Consider the following 17,633-nt stretch of genomic DNA (forward strand, 5'->3'; position numbering starts at 1 on the left):
TTGCAGCTACATGTGGATATTGGTATTTTGTGAGTGCACATGACAGCGGTAAGAAAGGAAAAGTGAGGGAAATGGAAAAAAATGAAATGAGGTGCCAAGTTAAAGGACCAGAGGGGTAATAAGGACACGGGGGGGGGGGGGGTAAAAGATGGTTCTATGGCACAAAAAGAGTGGGAGATCTCAAAATCAGGTAGTGGAAAAAAGAAGGACGAGATATAGATTCCCTTACAGATCTATTAGAACACCATCCAATGTAAATTTTACACCACTGCTGCACCATATCAACAGCACTGGTAATTACCCAAATCATTTTAATGATCTGTAATGGTTAATACACCATGTATGTAGACACTCCTTGAAATAAAAGATATTTTAATGCTAAAATATAATCCATTAATTTTCTTAAACTGACTGTTGTACAAAAAATGGTAAAAAATACTAAAGCACATTATCATTTCTTGATAAAGATGTCAAATTATAGTTATTTACTTGCATTCCTGAGCAGAAAAAATGTTATAGTGGTTGAATGCTATGCTCAATTAATTAGTGAGTTCTTAGTGAAGCCTAGAGAGTCAGCTCAAATTTGGGAACAAAAAGGTGAATTAACTTTGAAATTCCTCATTCCTGTCCTAAACGTAAATGTCGAGAACTCACTAAAAATGAAAGAGTCCACATTAAAGCACTTCATGATGCACCAAGGAAGAGGTGGGAAATGAAAGATAACTGAAGCAGATGTTGGACAACTCAAGATATGAAGTACTAGAGACAAAAGGAAGACCACTGCTGATCTTCAGGCAGAGATGAATGCTTCTAGATCAGAGTCTGAGAAAGTCTTCAGAATGGCCATAAACAGATGACTGATGGAACAAGGCTTAAAGGGAAGAATAGCTGCTTTGAAGCAATTGCTAAGGCCTGGAAACGCCTCAGATTTTCCAATAAATAAATCCAATTAATAACAAAAGAGACTGTTGAAGGGTACAGAAAAACAATGCCAGAAAGAATGCAAGCTGTTATCAAGGTCAAAGGAGGCCAAACAAAATATTAGATTTTTGGTTATTATGTGTGAAAAAGGAGTATTTAGTTGTTTCAGTTTTTCATTTGAAAAAAAATGCTGTTTTTAGTTTTAAACATGTTTTTGAAAGATTTCTAAAATATTAGTTTTTATGACAGGTGGTCTAATAAATGTGTTAAGCACTGTAACTGTCAGAAGAAAGAAAATAAAGTGATTTGGAATGTGAAAAAAATGGCAGGTTGGCAATTTGGAAAAAGGAAGACAGAGGATGGATGAAACGGTCAGCCATGATGGCGTGACTCAGTTAAGAGATTGATGGATAGATCAGCGGGTACACTGAGAAATGAAAAGTGCTGTGGCTGCTCTCTTATTGATGGGATCAGATATAGATGAAGAATACATATGCTCCATTCAAGCACTCTTTTACATTTGTAGAGGATAAACAAAGACCAGACCTCGATTTTTCTCTGCAGTATATATGAGAAAGCTCCATTTTCTCCTCTTTACTTCACAGGGCTAACATGATTTCTAGCTTCTGTAAATTGTCTTCATCATCCACTTATCTCACTATTGGAGTGAAGGGCTTTTCCACTCGTGCTTCTTGGAATCAGCTTCATATCTCACTGAGCTAAACTGATCACAGAGCTTATGTGTCCAAAGGTTGGCGGATACATTGACTGTGACGAGCGTCTGCGCGAGAAAAATAGATTAAAATACAAAATGTCAAGGTGCTACTTTAATACTCTCCTTCCCTCCCTGCTCGCTTGATCTCAAAGCACCCCGCCCATCCCTCCTTGTCACCGTGCCGACGGGCTGCCGCTACCCGCGTGCTATGACATCCATCACTCCTCATCCTCGTTGCCACTTCTACACCCCCTCCCAAGAGTTACACCTTACAGTTCTCATTTTTTCCTTTTATGTGCCTCTTATCCTGCTGCCTGAATCTATATTCTGTTTGGTCTGTAGTGAAGCTAGTTATGCATCTATTTTTCATTACTGAAGGGAGATGATACATGCAAGTCAATTTTTCATAAAGATATTCTAACTTCATTTACAGCACATGTAGATCTTTCCCTTAGAATGCAGACTCACAAAGCTACCAATTAAAGAGCGTTTTTGCTTTTTAGTATTCATCATCACAAAAGGCTAGAAAAACACTTAAGGGACATGCATGATTTATTGTAACTTTAATATATGACGTTTGGCTTTCAAATAATGAGACTGCACTTATGGGGATGAGTGTTATATATTAAAGGCTGGGTATTCTCTGCCATTAAGAGACGTCTTTAGTTCACTGCTAGTTACCGATTGAAGTGCACATGTTTTTGCTATCAGCTTGAAATTTTTGGTGAAATTGAACAAAAGAGCTGCCAAATCTTGTCATACATTCACTGAGGTTTATGGGAGAGGATGTCCAAGACGATGAACATTCTGGGTGCCCATGCACATCAAAAACTTCTGAAAATATTCCACACATTGAACAAATTGTTAAAAATGATTGAAGGCTCAGTCTAAGAACGAAAGCAGAAATGGTCTCCATTGATAAAAGAGGTGGTTCAGCAAATTTCGCATTAAAATTTGAACGTAACAAAAGCGTGGGCCAAAGTCGTCCCAACAATTCTGACTCCTGATCAAAAGGAAAAACAGGAGAAAATTTGTGGAGACGTTTTGGAACAGATTGAAAGAAACCCACATTTGCAATGGAAAAACCCATTGGCACCTAGGGTTAAGAAAGCATGACAAAGCAAGTCAAAATTCAAGACCTTGCTTGTTGTTTTCTTTGACAATAAGGGTTTTATTTTAGAGGAGTGGGATCCAGAAGGGTCAACAGTAAATCAACACTATTACAAACTAGGGATGCACAATATAATCTGCCTGATATTGGCTTCTGCAGGTATCTAAATTTCTGCTGATATTTAAAACCAATATTTTGGATATCCTATGTAAATTTTATTTACATAGGATATTATTAAACTTATTTAAGTTTGTAAAGTTTTAGGCTTGAACAGCAGACCTGTGCCAGTTGAGGTCTTTTTTTTTTATTCATTCAAGATCTTCTAACTTCAAAGTGTGTTTTAAGCAAGGTTATAATAGTTTTGGATGTTCTCAATAGTTTTTATTTTATTTCTGTGTTCAATTTCAGTTCAGTTTTAATTAGTTTTTACTGCTGGTTAATTTAGTTTAGTTTTTAATTTTGCAGAAATGCTTTGTTTTAGTTTAGTTTTTATCAGTTTCAGTTTTAGTTTTTTCGCATACATGTCAGGGCTTAGTGAACATCATACATTTTTAAATTCATATTCAGACAGGGTACTTTTGACTTATCATTTTATTTATTTAGAGATCATGTTTGAATACAACTCCAGAGTTAAAACTACCACTGTATGAAGTCTTAACCAATCAAATTAGGCCATTTGACATGCCCCAGGCTTGTGTGTAGGTGCCATTCAGTATGGTTGTGTGAAAGACTAAACTAAGGATATCTTGTCTCTATTTTTATTTAATCTTAGTTAGTTTAATAAGTGCACTTTACAGTTTTAGTTTTAGTTAACTATAAAACCTTGGTTTAAGCACTGACGTTTGTTTCTTTGTTCATTCTTATACGTTCAAATATGTTTAAAGGACTGAAGTTTTAATACATATTTGAATATTGGTATTGGCCAAACTTAGTCTGTAAATATTGCCATAATGGTTATCGGCAAATAAGCCAACATCGTTCATCCCCATTACAAACAGGTTCCAGAAAAACCCTGAAGAAAGAGACCACCATTGTTGGAAAACTGTTTCATTCTTCATCAAGACAACACACTAGCTCACAATATGCTCTTGGTAAAGCAGCTTGTGGCCCAAAAACCAATCCCTGTGAAAGACACCAAAAATGTGTGTTCCATGAAATCATGTTAGAGCAGTACCCATGCCAGAAGTTGCATTTATATAAATAAAATCTGTCCAGTAAAGCCTAGAAATCCACATTAACCTACTGGTACTCTAGTGCGGTGGTTCTCAACTGGTTGAGTCATGGGACCCACCACCAACTCCTCAAGGAGAATTGTGACCCAAATTTTGGAGATGTTTTGGTCAATCGGATGTATTCGATAAAAAATAGTAGAGCTTTGGCCTAAGACGGTACAAAAGCTGTAACAAAACAATGAAATAGGGGGGAAAAAAATGCATGTATTATAGAGTCTCATGGACAATTTGTTGTTTATTTCCTCCCAGGCACACATTCTTGACCCACTGAAAAGGGCTTTGTGACCCAGTTTTCCCGACCCACCAGCTGAGAACTACTGCTTTAGTGGACAGTTTTCTAATGCAAAGTTTAATATAAACCAAAGATCTATTCTTCATCAGCAACATGGGATACTAGCTGACCCTGGGTTCAGATTATATAAAGATGGTAAAGCAACTGAATTGGCAGGGTTGGATTTAGGTACTGATGTGGTATAATGATGGAATAAAGTCAGGATGAAGGACATTAATATTTCCATAAACAAGCCAAAAACAAAGACTCTTCAAAAGTAAAAGTAGCTACAGTGAGGTCATCCACTGGCTTGAAGCCTGAAATGTGGATGTTTTGTAATCATGGTTTTTTCTTTGGGGCCAAAAATGGACCATAATTAGCTGAGCAAAAAGACAATTAATTGAAGTGACAAGTAGTCAACAGCTAGCAGCACCCCCTTTCACTTTCAATAGCAACTGGGAAATAAACTCGCTACATTTGGAGCCAAGATTTAAGTCAACCATTTGAGCCAATTAGAAAACCAAGCCCTGTGAAGATGTCAATTAGGCTTTAAGACAAAAACACTGCTTTTGTTGCAGGCTGTCAGACAGTTTACTTCTGCTATGGTGGGTCACGATAAATGTCTCACTTTAGAGGCAGTCCTGAAGTTGCCATTTGAGGAAATGTAGTTCAAGGTGTTCCTCCATGCTCTTATTGGGTTCTCTTTTTCTTTTTAAGCCAAAGCAATAGTCAAATCAAACATGAGTAGAGAACATACAAGGACTATGTCCAAAAACAATGCTTATGTGTCAGTCTTTGCTCTTCCATCATATAACTCAGCCTTTCTCCACTGGGATGCTGCAGCACCCTGAGGTACCTTCAAAATGCATTAAATTCAACCAAGTATGATCATGAATATGCAGATAACTAACTATCCTGTCTTAGATAATCAGAATTGTCTTATAGGCCTTTTTCCCTAAATCCTAATATCAACGGCAGTGTTGAAAACGCTTATGTCAATACGAACTGTACAAGAAGAATGCAGTGTTTGATTTTTTGTTCTCACCCAAATCAGCAGGTCCATGTCTGCGTATGCATCCTACAAGGCTCATGTTTCCAATTAATAGGACAAACTAATCATGAGTTTTTCTACAGGTCTTACACTGTCCCATAACAACACCTAGTGCAGTTGTTTTCAATCTTTGATTTCCCAAGGTACCTAATGCCTCCAACAGACTGTGCACTTTTAGCAATCCTTTAAGTTTCTGGCATGCCACACCTTACGACATAAATCTCATATGCCATCAAGTTTGATGTGTGCAGACTGAACAATGACAACTCCCACTAAACGCTGCTGAATCACAGGCTTTGACGTACGTTGGTACGCAAGAAATAAACGTTATCAGTGTACGTCATCCATCTAAGCTGCCAGTTTTGTGGTAAAATATGAGCCAAAGCAACTACAAAACCATTGTAATTGAAGCATTCACATGCTCAGAAAAACATCTGGGATAAAGATTTTCCTCCTTGTTGATTTCCTTTTGGAACTGTGGGGCGCAGGTGGCCTACGGTTTAAGATGCACCCAATTTCTGGGGTGGCCAAGGTTCAAATCCGGCCTGTGGCCATTTCCTGCATGTTCCTCTCTGCTCTCCTGTCCCTGATTACGACTCTATCCACTGTCCTCCTGGCACAAAAAGCCCAAGATGAACTTAAAGAAAAAAAAAAAAATCCCATGGAACTGCCTGCTCCGACGTCAAAATTAGAAGCACATTTATATATTTTAAAGTCATGATTAGAAACATGATGTACTACAATATATTAAGATTTTTAAGAAAGAAAGAATCTTTTCACTTTTGAGGAAAAATGTCAGTTAGCTGAGTTCTTTAGATGTAGTATAGAATAAGGAGAATTATGAAAGGAAGGAATCTCATATTAAAAATATTTTGTGCATATTCTTTTTGTTATTATTCTTGTAAATTGTATATTTGTATATTTTTTTCATCGGTTTCTCATATTTTAAATATGTTATTTATTTACCCTTCTATATTCTTTAATGTTGTGGAAAATCAGGAAATCGTGTTTACGTATAAGGACAAACTTAAATAAACGTTGTTTATAATTGTTTTGTTTATTAACACAATAAGGAACAGTTAAAAAAAACAAACGTGTATATAGATTATAATGTTGGATTTTGTCAATGACGACAATTAACACTGATGTATACTATTCCCAGGTGGGTCCTGTGGAGGCTTAGCTTTTCTTAGATGTGAGTAGGGAGGGCTTAGGAAACAGGTTGAGAATCTCTGCATTAGATTTAAAGCGATGCCAGAGTGAAGACCTACTAAAAGCATTAAGTGGTTGCTGCACTGTTCGGAGCAATAAATGGCACCAGATGTTCACAGACTCTGTAACTGAGGGTCAGACTTGTTAATAAAAGCAGAGCAATGGCTGGGTTTCTCTCACACTACATTGCTCACTTCTCTTGCATTCTCACTTTCTGTCAGTCTCCTCACCTATTCCCTTCACCTTCTCTGAAAGCTCCTTTAAAAGGAGATAAGAGCTACATAAAAATCTCACATGTATGCTCCTTTTATGGATTTTTTTTCCTTTTGGTGTCAAAGGTACGCCAAACAAGGGATGTAACCATTACCGCTTTGACCTGTTGGAGCGCTGTTACTGTTTTTGGTCATGGACACCCATCAGTCTCTCTACATGTACGGCATAAAATGTGTCTGGATTTTTATTAGCTCTACATTTCTATTTCATTTCATCTCTTTTATCCCACTTTGTGTCTCTCCTCTCCTGCAGTCTTTACAATTCAAACTATCTAAAGAAGTTAAAGAATTAAATATTCACCTCCTTGGATGTTTTACCCTTTAACTGATTTTACAACTCAACCATGGTCAATATTATTTATGGAAATTATGTAATTTGAAAGAAGTGACCGCATAAATATTCACCCCCTTCAAGTCGGTATTTAGTAGATGCACCTTTGGCTGCAATCACAGCGCTGAGTCTGTGTGGATAGGTCTGTCAGGTCTGCACATCTGGACACTGAAATTTTACTCCATTTGTCTTTGCAAAAGACGAGGGTCTCAACATCCCTTTTCAGTCCAACCACAAATTCTCAGTTGGATGAAGGTCTGGGTCTTGGCTCAGCCTCTTCAGAACCTTCACATCATCTTTAAACCATTTCTTTGCAACTTTCGCTGTATGCTTCGGGCCATTGTCTTGCTGGTAAATAAGTCTTTTCCTAAGCTGTACTTCCCCTGCAGACCAAATAATAACATTGTCCTCCAGGATGTTCCAAGATTTTGCCACATTCATTTTACCCACTACCTTTACAAGCCTTCCAGCGGCAGCTGTGAAAAGCATCCCCACAGCATGATGCTGCCACCATGTTTTACAGTGGGGACGGTGTGTTTGTGGTGATGTTGTGATGTGTTTTTTTGTCTTCATGGTGTAATGGTAGCCAGGAATACTGATTAACCAGTGACTGGACCTTCCAGATACAGGAGACTTTGACTACAATCACTAGAGACACATTCAGGTGATCCCCGTAACTCTGTTTAATTCAGTCTGTCACTTGAAAAGAGGTGAATATTTATGCAGTCACTTATTTTACATGACATATTTTTATTTAATTGGCATTGCACTGTAGAAATATGTTTTCACTTTGACATTGGAGAGGCTCTTTTTAGATTTTTTTGTTGTCAATAAAGCTTTGTTTGATTTATAAAAACAATAAAACATCCAAGGGGATGAATACTTTCTATAGGCACTTTATTTTAAGGTAGAAGGAACCTTTCCACTGCAGCCTGACTCCTGCCCCCTCCTCCTGCTGCCACACAGCTGCTCTTTTACATGAGATGGGAACTGACAGGCAGCATTTTCAACAGCGCCATCAGCACTAGTTCAAGTTAAAAGTGGCATGCCGCCGTAGCATCCTTCGAACCTTACTCCGACCATTCACTTTTCTGAAATTTCAGCTAAAATGCGACAGAAATGACTCCATCTCATCAAAGATAATTATCTGAGATTTTTTTCTGTGCATCAAGAGACCAAAAGCCCATAGCGTGACAATATTCTCACCCTACTGCTTTCCACCTTTCCCCACGTCACTCAGTCACTGACCCTGTCACAGCCCCTTCACTAATAATTTATTCATCTGTCCCTCAAATGCAGCATTCCTACATGCAGGCTTTCCTGTGCTGATTGTTTGCTTCATTTATATTGCATGCTATTGGTGGAGGGGGGCTGTCGCTCCGTTGGCATGTTTCAGAGCTCTACTGTGCGGCTAAATGCTGAAGAAAAGCAGAGAAATGAGAGGGCAGAGGGGAAGAGAGATGGGGAGCAGATAACGGGATAAGAGGGAAGAGAGGGAGGGAGCAGGGGAAATATGTGCATTATTTTAAGAGGAGTGGTGGGGGGACTATACAGTGGAAACAGAAAGAAAGTCCTTGAAATGAGAAGGTCACACACTTACAACTTCCTGATATCTGATAATTTCATACAGTTTGTGAGAAATACATCATACATCGTGGTGATTTATCAAGGTTTCTCTGAAAAAGAATAGTCCAATCATTGAGCCACATAATCTGCTTAAAACAGCCACCCCTGGGTGATATATTAATGGACTTAGATTCAATTGGAATAAATCTGTGTGCACAACACAACCATTCAACCTCAGCTCAGCTCCCTCAAAACCAAGAGAGAGAGAGATGATTTGTTTGATTGGAAAGCCAGCAGCGCACACGAATTCAATCACATCCCAGGAGTCAAAAATCACCATGTTAAGTCGCTAGGCAGCAATATCAGTATTTTATTCACAGCAGCAATGACATGCTATGGAAACGAGTCCAGAGGGTCTCCCAGAATGTATAGTTTCCCTTCTGCAGTAAATCTAACATCCACACAATGATATCATAACACTGATCAGCGTCCTATGTCTGATGATGAGCTGGAGATTGCAGGTTTCATGCAGGATGCAGAGGATGTTTATTTTCCTGTTTAAGGATGTTTTGATTTCCCTTAAACGTTTGTTCAGCGTTCAGGAAAGCCTTGGCTCCAAACCAAACATCCACACCATAGCCAGCAGAGCCCCCAAGGCTTTGTAAGCACAATACACTGCTGAGGTCAAAAGCACCGTTATCTCTTATCATTATCTCCAACACAAGGTTCAATTTGTTTTTATTCTGATAAATGGCTCTTTTATTCTTATTAAACCTTGCTTTAATTCCAGTCTGCCATTTTTATTGATTCAAATAGGCGTTCATTTCCATTTAATTATTTGTAAAGCACTTTGTGACACAGTTAAGGCCAATAAAAGCTAATGGAGAATCAGCAAAAAGGAACACATTAGAAGAGAGGAGAAGAAGAGGGAAAGAGAAGAAGAGTGGGTGGGTGTAGAGTCCAAGTTGAAGGGCAAAAGGAGCTGACAGCAAAAAGCATTGAGGGATCAGACCTCATCAGCGGGGGAGAGATTTATAGAGACACTATGAGAAATGGCACATGGTGTGTGGAAGTACACAACATGGAAACACAGAGCGGTCATATATTGACCTCTGTGTGTGCTCATGTGGGAACAATGTCAAAGAATATCACCGGTCGTCTCATGTGGAAGGTATATCGACAGACGCTTTGAATGCACAGTCCTGCCAAAGTTTTACCAAATACACTGTGTTTCAAATTATAATGCAAATACGACTCCAGTTAAACATTTGCGTAAAGCTGTATTTCAGCCACCCTTAACCACTGACCACATAAAGAAACGATTGCAGTGGGCTCAGAAATGCATGAAGACTAATCTCAAACAGTTTTATTCGCTGATGAACGCCATGCTACCCTGAATGGTCCAAATCAGCTAAAGCCGATGATTCAACTGATCCTTGTTAAAACTTTCAAAAGTAAAACATTAAAATAATTAAATAGGGTTGTGGTAAAAGAAAAAAATTGTGTTTTCATTTCCTATTTTTAATTTTGCAACTCTATATTATGACTTAAACTTAGGATTTTGACTTTAAATTTCATATTTTGACCTTTTAGATAAACTCATTCATTTTGAATTTTATCTCATATTTTAACCTTTTAAAACATTTTGACCTAATTTTGTGTTTTGATTTATTTCATCTCATATTTTGAGCCTTTAAACTTATCATTTTGACTTTTTTTTAAATCTCAAAATAACTTATCATCAGTGCCACTTTTTTATTACCCATAATTCCTCCTGGGAAGACTGAGGCTGACAGTTCATATTGACCATGTTAGGCTCTCAGGTTAAGCTGGGTGTACACTGTGCGATTTTTCTGTGATTCAGCCACAAATTTAGAGTCGCACAACTCACTTTGAAGTTGGGCCGACTTTCAGTCAGATCAGGCTAACAGCCTATTTCCTGCCATGGTATAAAAAGAAAAACTGTGCTCCCCGGAGTAAAATCATTTTCATACAAGACTGCGCCATCCCATGCTGCAAAAATCCCACTAGGGCCTTGGCTGCTATGGGTTTATAGGGTGTGGCCACCATCATCCCCTAAACTCAACCCTTTTGAGAACTTGAGGAGGATCCTTAAAAAAGAAGCTAACTATATGAGGGCGGACAGCAGTTTACCACAAAACAGCAGCTCTGGGAGGCAATTCTGTTATCCTCAAAGGAAATACAGGCAGAAATTATACATGGAATTACAAGTTCAATGGATAAGAGAGGTGTTTAGGTGATATCAAAGAAGGGCTCTTATATTTATATGGAACTTGATCTGTAAAGATGTTTTTGATTGAAGTAGCTTTTGTTTGAGAAAAAATACCTCCTAATGCCAAAATCTATGGCAGATTCCTATTTTCCATCCTTTAGAAACTATTGAGCGATTTGAAACTCTTTTGCAAAATAATATTGGAAAAATACAATTGTTATCATTGGTAATTCTGTTTAATAAAATCCAGATGGAATGAGGAATGAAAAATCCTGTTTAATCCCAATTATCTAGACTATATAGGAAAAAAAACAAAAAACAGTATATGGATGATAATATGGAACACAGTGCATGGTAGACCTACATAACAACATATTGAAGCATTAAATAATAAATATAGGACATAGACGTGAACTCACATTCAGTCATGCAGAAAGTACACAGACCATCCCACTTAAAGTCCATACTGCAACGTGCATTTATAAATGCAATGCTGAAAGCTACTGTATGGATCAATATGACAGAGTTTAAATTTCAACACTGGAGGATCTCTGCAGATGTGAATGTTTGCACAGTTGTGCATACATATGAAAACACCTCTCATCTGAGACTGTGTAATATCTCTCATTAGCAGAACACTCCTCTAAGTGTTACTTTCACAATGAGTGGCCACATGTCTGACACACTTGCCTGGTGTTCATAATAAATAAGCTACCAGAAAGACTTGTGTTGTTAAATTAATTTTAGAAAGAGGCAATTCAATGTGACCAGCTGGGATTTGGCATTTTACCAAGAAATACTGAAACTGGACACATTTTTCAGACTTGAGTGTGCCAAGAAAGAAATCCATGAATCATACCAATGCTACAGAGATTTATTTTCAATGTTACTCACTGTAAGAAACCACGAAGTATGTTGGCAAGAAAATTAATCTCTATTTTCTTAATTATGATCTCAATGTCATTTAGATGCAAAACATTCAATTTGGACAGTTCAAGTCCACAGCAAAAAATCAGAAATTGATCATCAAACACACAATATATGCTTAAAAAAAAAAAAAAAAAAAAGCTGCCATGACAACATGAAAAGATGGAAACAAGCAGTGGGAGCAAATTTGGGTTAAGTGTGTTGCCAGAGGACAGCTGACGATCAAACCCATGACCCTCCTGTTGCGAGACAATCAACTACCTACTGATCCACAGTTGATCTAGACCATTAGATGGTTATTGTCATTTTAGGTTATTTTTTTTAAGACAGGGCCAAATCAGAGCTTGATTGCAATAGTACAGAGGCACTGAGCATTTCAGCTCTCCTGTTCTTCCCCCTTGATTGTTTGTAACAGCAAACTAATATTACAGGTTGCCGTTTGACAGCTAGCTTTGCCTTCACTCTTCAAATGCATCGTCCCTGCATAACACAATGTGAAGAATTTAAATTGCAGTTTTTGACCGTTAAGAGTCTTAAACAGTCTGCAAGTTGGCACACCAGTATCAATTCTTTGCAATCACGTGATTCTGACTATCCATTGGGGGTCAGGAAGTGGGGAAAGCCATTAGTAATGAATGGGAATGGAGGAAAGTTAGTAATTTACAGCTCTAAATGGACCTATATGCTGCAATTATCAACAGAAAACGTCTACATACATCGGCTACGATCCCTACACTTGAACTTTTCACATTTTGGCACAATATGACGCAATAAAATTAGATTCGATTTGGTGCATTTAAATATGATACAGTAAGACGATGCGTCATGATACTATACACTAAACTACAATACAATATGGCATGATTCAATCATGTGCAATCATGTGAGCCCTGGATGCCCAGTGGGGGTCAGGAAGTTGAGGACAGTCATTAGAAATAATTGGGAACAGAGGAAAGTCAGTACTTAATTTAAAATGGATCACGACTCTGCAATTATTATCAGAAAATGGCAACATATATTGAATATGATCCTTACACTTCACCAAAAAGTGACTTTTTCCACAATATGACAGATTAACCTGGCATGGAAGCGATCAATATCACAAATACTCAGTCCTGCAGACCTTCTAGAATCATCTATCCTGATGCAGGGAGACAAGAGTCTAGAGGAGCCTAGCTGAGCCCCTTTACCATATTGAAAAAAAACCTCCTTATGTCACAAATATGCTTTTAATTGAAACTGGGATGGACTATTAATCATATAAACCTTGCGAGGTAAGTGACTGAGATGTGATGAAGCGCTCATGAACAAGCATGTGCTACAAAACTGCTCTTTTATGTTAGCCACGGTTGCTAGTTCCCGTTTGAGTGCCAGTTTCCTTTACGTCCTTATGGGTCCTCTCACATTAGCTGTTTCAACATGAATCCTACCTCAATCCTCCCCGTGTCTGGTTGGAAACCTCTGGCCGGGTCTTCAGTGGTCACTCTGCACTGGATGGCACAGCCATTCACCCGGATCTTGTCCTGTTTGAGGTTCAGCTCTGGAAGGCTGCGGCCCTCGCACACATGTATCTGGGCGTGCACCAGGTCCACACTGCAAGAGAGAGAGAGAGAGAGAGAGAGAGAGAGAGAGAGAGAGAGGTGATGAGGTGAAAAATTAAGATGAAGCCACAATTGTTGCCTGAATAGCCCTTAAGTTCTCTCTGCCCCACTCTGGACAACAGTTTTTAAAGCCAAAACCACATAATAGGCTGTTTATTCAATCTAAACATATTTAGCAATTCTTGGCCTCCGAGAGTGAAAATTTCATATTGGCAACAATAAATCAGATCATAACCATAAAAACTCGAGTTTAATTTGCTGTAGCTGGAACTGTGGCTCCAGGGGAAATGATAAGGATATGGAACAGGCAGTCTCTCAAACAAAAACAGATCCATACTTAGCATTGTTACTTGGGTTTCCTCGTAATCACTGCTAGATGAGTGTGTTTTTCATCTGTAAGATTAACGAGTTCATCATGTATGTATCTAGTTACATAAGCATATTTCATATGAGGCATTGTGTGGCAAAGAAACCGAATGCAGAGTTTGTGTGTACAAAGAAGACATGACAAATACAGGCAACAGCTCAAAAATGTGCCATTCGGTAAGACAACCTGCTGGTGTGTTTTACTGAAAAGTTTCATGATAAAGTTTGTTACAGAAAACCAGCAAAGCAACACACTGTGGTGCAAAGGTTTTATCTGCATTTAAAAAGGAAATTGTTTGTTTTTTTATTAAAATTCCTGATTTTGAGAAGAGAAAATAACAGAAGCAAGAAATGTTTCTGTTAAGTAGCATGATGATTGGCCAGTTTTAGACATCTGAGGAAATGGAAATTAATTTGGATTATTTAGAGCAAGAAAACTTAACATGGATGGATTATTTGGGGAAAAAGAGGGCTAAATTGATGAATTAAGCCCCAATAAAAAGGCTCTTTTTCTTCCCGTTTTCCTGTCTTGATATTTGGAAAAATCACTTAAAGTGCTGCATTATGCAAACCAAATTCCAAAAACAGTTGTGTAAAATGTAAAGACAAAAACAAAACAGTGATTTGTAATCTTTTTCAACCTATATTAAAATGTATACAGCAAAAAGGAAACATATTTTAAGTCCCTTTAAAGTGAAATCCAAAATTTGTGTCTTTTTGTCACCACTTTCAAAGCTTGGTTTAATTTTGGCAGGGCAGCCCATGACATCACCTGATGCGTTGGGAAATTACCTCATACCCCTAACACTACAAAGATATAAAATTATCAAGCAGTTCTTCTCAAAACAGTCTGTTGTAAGTGGATTCACCACCATCATTGAAAATTAACAGCCAGCTAAAAGCTGTGTTTTTGTTTGTTGTGAGGCAAATTTCCCAAATCTATCACCACAGTGACCTATGGGTCATTAAATATATCATAATGGAGAGATTTGTGCCAGAAAACAGAACGTTTAATCCCTGACTTAATCCATATTTTATCCATATCTAATCACTTGTCTTTAGTCCTGGATGATTAAAAGAAGCAGGCTGCGGCTTTGTCTCTCTCAAAGCAGCCACAGTTCAGTCTCTTTCTGTCTGTCAGCACCTCGATGTTAAAGTTTAGTAGAACATCTGATAGACACGTTCTACACCCGCCAAGTGTCACAATAAAAGCGTCCAAAGCTAATCATTGTTGAGGAATTCTGATTTGAAGAGCAACATCAGGAAGTTGAAGTTTAAGTTTAAGTCGGTAGCGACTTAACAACAGGTGTCGCCTCATAAATGGGAGGGAGACATAACTTCACATAACTTTAAAAATGAGATAAGGAATACCCGAAGGGTAAAATACAGGATGAGAAAATGAAACTGACTTTGTAAGAGATGACTGAAATTTGGCCTGGTGGTTCATAACATGGTGGCCTGTCATACAACAAACTTCACACAGAGATTTTTTTCTCCACTTTACAATAACAAGTTGTGGAATGCTCACAAAACTACTTGGACATTCCACAGGTAATTGGGTTAATTGGCAACAGGTGAAATTACAATAACAAGGCATTAAATTAATATGTGGGTACATTTGAAAAAATAATGAAGTTAATCAGTGTGAACATACACGAGCATTGTCTTGTCTGTGGGTGCGATTCATTTTATTTTCACTGTGTTCTTGTTTGTTCCCATTCTACACAGTGTTCCAACTCTTTTGGTATTAGGGTTTGTATGATCGAGATAAAATGCTTTGAATAAAATAGACTGAAAACAGATTAGTCTGTCTGCTGCTTGTTAGTCTTACTATAAAATTATCTGTTCCATCTTCTACCATCTCTATCTCGACTTCAACTCTTGTTACATATTTAAATCTAAATTGTATTTACATTCCCATCGGATCTGCCATACTCCCTCTATCACACTCAAATTCTGCATGTGCTGTGCATTTTTCCCAGATACCTCAAACAGCAGTTTTTCTGAGGAACAATGCACACATTCTCAATCAAACAGAAGTACATTATGCAAATTTTTATTCAGTAATAACCCAATAATAGGATGAATTTAAATGTGAGAAAGACAGAAGTTATTTTCATTCACTCATTATTTAAATGTAAAGCTCAAATGAGACTGGCTGGGTTAAGCTTCATGACCTTGCATTTTAACACCAAATATCCGAAATGTATAAAGGTCTTGCATCTTTATTCTTTTTTTAAGTGAAAATTTAAATGCAGCCGTGGAGGGACACATTATGTTTAAATAGCTTTGTCCCTGCTTTCCACCAGTTCACTGCCACACGTAAACACACTCAGTCAACTGCAAAGCCTCTCTGTCTAAAGGGTGAATGAGAGAGCCAGAGAAAAACACACACATTAGCAAACAAGCTCAGCTGTTGGACACCGTCTTGGCTTCCTTCTCTGTAATGTCTCAATTAGCTGGTAACCACATTCTGGCCAAACAGAAGGACAATTATTCTGAAGTCTGGTGTGAAATGTGTTGGTGGAAAAAAAGCAGATCCACTGTTGATAACTTGGACAGGCGCTACCGTGTGTTTGTTACACTATTTTTTTTTTCATCACACAGCTCTGCTCCTGTTTTGACAATAAGAAAGACGAGATGAAATGAGTCACTTTATGAACAATGAGCCCAACAGTTGTTATGGAAATATCCTCAGTTTCCCTGTTCTTTATTCTCTGATAAGAACACCAGTCTGGTACCAGACTCAGATCAGTTGCTAGTCTTTGTCAGACCTGCATATTGTTAGCTGAATGGACCACAGCTGTTTACAGACACTTAGGAATACAACTGGTTGTCTAATGTCTGTTGAGTGAAATGAACTTTAATACTGCTTTCAGCATACAGGTACTAAATCAATACTTTTGAAAATGGTACCAGTGCCTAAACAGTGCCTTAATCAATTAAAAAAAGAAAAAAAAAAGAACACAAGATAATAGTTGACAACATTAAAAAGTACTTATTTAATTGAAAAGGCAACTATGAGCTTCAAATTGTGCAAAAGGTTAACCTGGGTTCAGTCTACTAGAACTTGCAAATTTCACTTCTTTGTTTTGAAGTTAATTCATCTGTTTGTTTTTAGCAGTACACTTCAATCATTGAGTTTAACATGATTATAATACATGATGATCCGTTGCCCACAGAGTGCATGTCCCCCCTGCATGATAGGGCCCTGGCCACCCCACACAAAAGTCTAGATTTGCCCCTGCTTTAAACTTACAACCCATGGGACGGAGAGGTCTTTTAATTGAATAGAAGGCAAACAGAGGAGAGCAACTTAACTTTCACCCAGGTAAAAGTAGACTTTTTTTTTCTTTCATTAATCTGATCCATAGAGATGCTGTGATGCTGATGCATTTATGTGCCACTCAATCCAAGGCCTGGCATGATAAAGACAATTAAAGCTCAATCACACCAGCTCCAGTCAAATCTATCCATTTAAGGACTCTATTTAGGAACTGATCTGAATCTACTGTCTCTCCTACTCATTTGTGTGAAATGTAAAACAGATGAGGAGTTGATGTTTGAAAATAAATCAACAAATGTGTGCATCTCTTTTGTTCCATCATACATCTAATTTAATGCTTTGACAAATGATTTGAAACATGATAAATTGTGATGATATGATACAGTACGGTGTGGTGATGTACAGTGTGGTGCATTATGGTCCCTGTGGGGAAATTTGTCACGCCCTTACTGCTGCACACATATGGCTGCATCTCTCTTGATTCATTTAATTTTTTCTCACATCTAAAATTCCTAAATTCAGACTAAATCAGAGGCCA

General features: G+C 37.9%; 1 protein-coding gene across 5 annotated transcripts in view; it reads right to left on the minus strand.

Moving 5' to 3' along the window:
- LOC121504157 (pyruvate carboxylase, mitochondrial-like) overlaps positions 1–17,633 on the minus strand; it is a 465,432-nt gene that overhangs the window by 302,232 nt on the left and 145,567 nt on the right. For all 5 annotated transcript variants that reach the window (XM_041778797.1, XM_041778795.1, XM_041778796.1 and 2 more), the window contains exon 11: positions 13,273–13,435. In XM_041778797.1, coding sequence (XP_041634731.1) covers positions 13,273–13,435 — 163 coding nt within the window. The remainder of the gene's footprint in view (positions 1–13,272; positions 13,436–17,633) is intronic.

Source organism: Cheilinus undulatus, linkage group 22 (assembly GCF_018320785.1).
Source record: "Cheilinus undulatus linkage group 22, ASM1832078v1, whole genome shotgun sequence".
Taxonomy (NCBI): domain Eukaryota; kingdom Metazoa; phylum Chordata; class Actinopteri; order Labriformes; family Labridae; genus Cheilinus; species Cheilinus undulatus.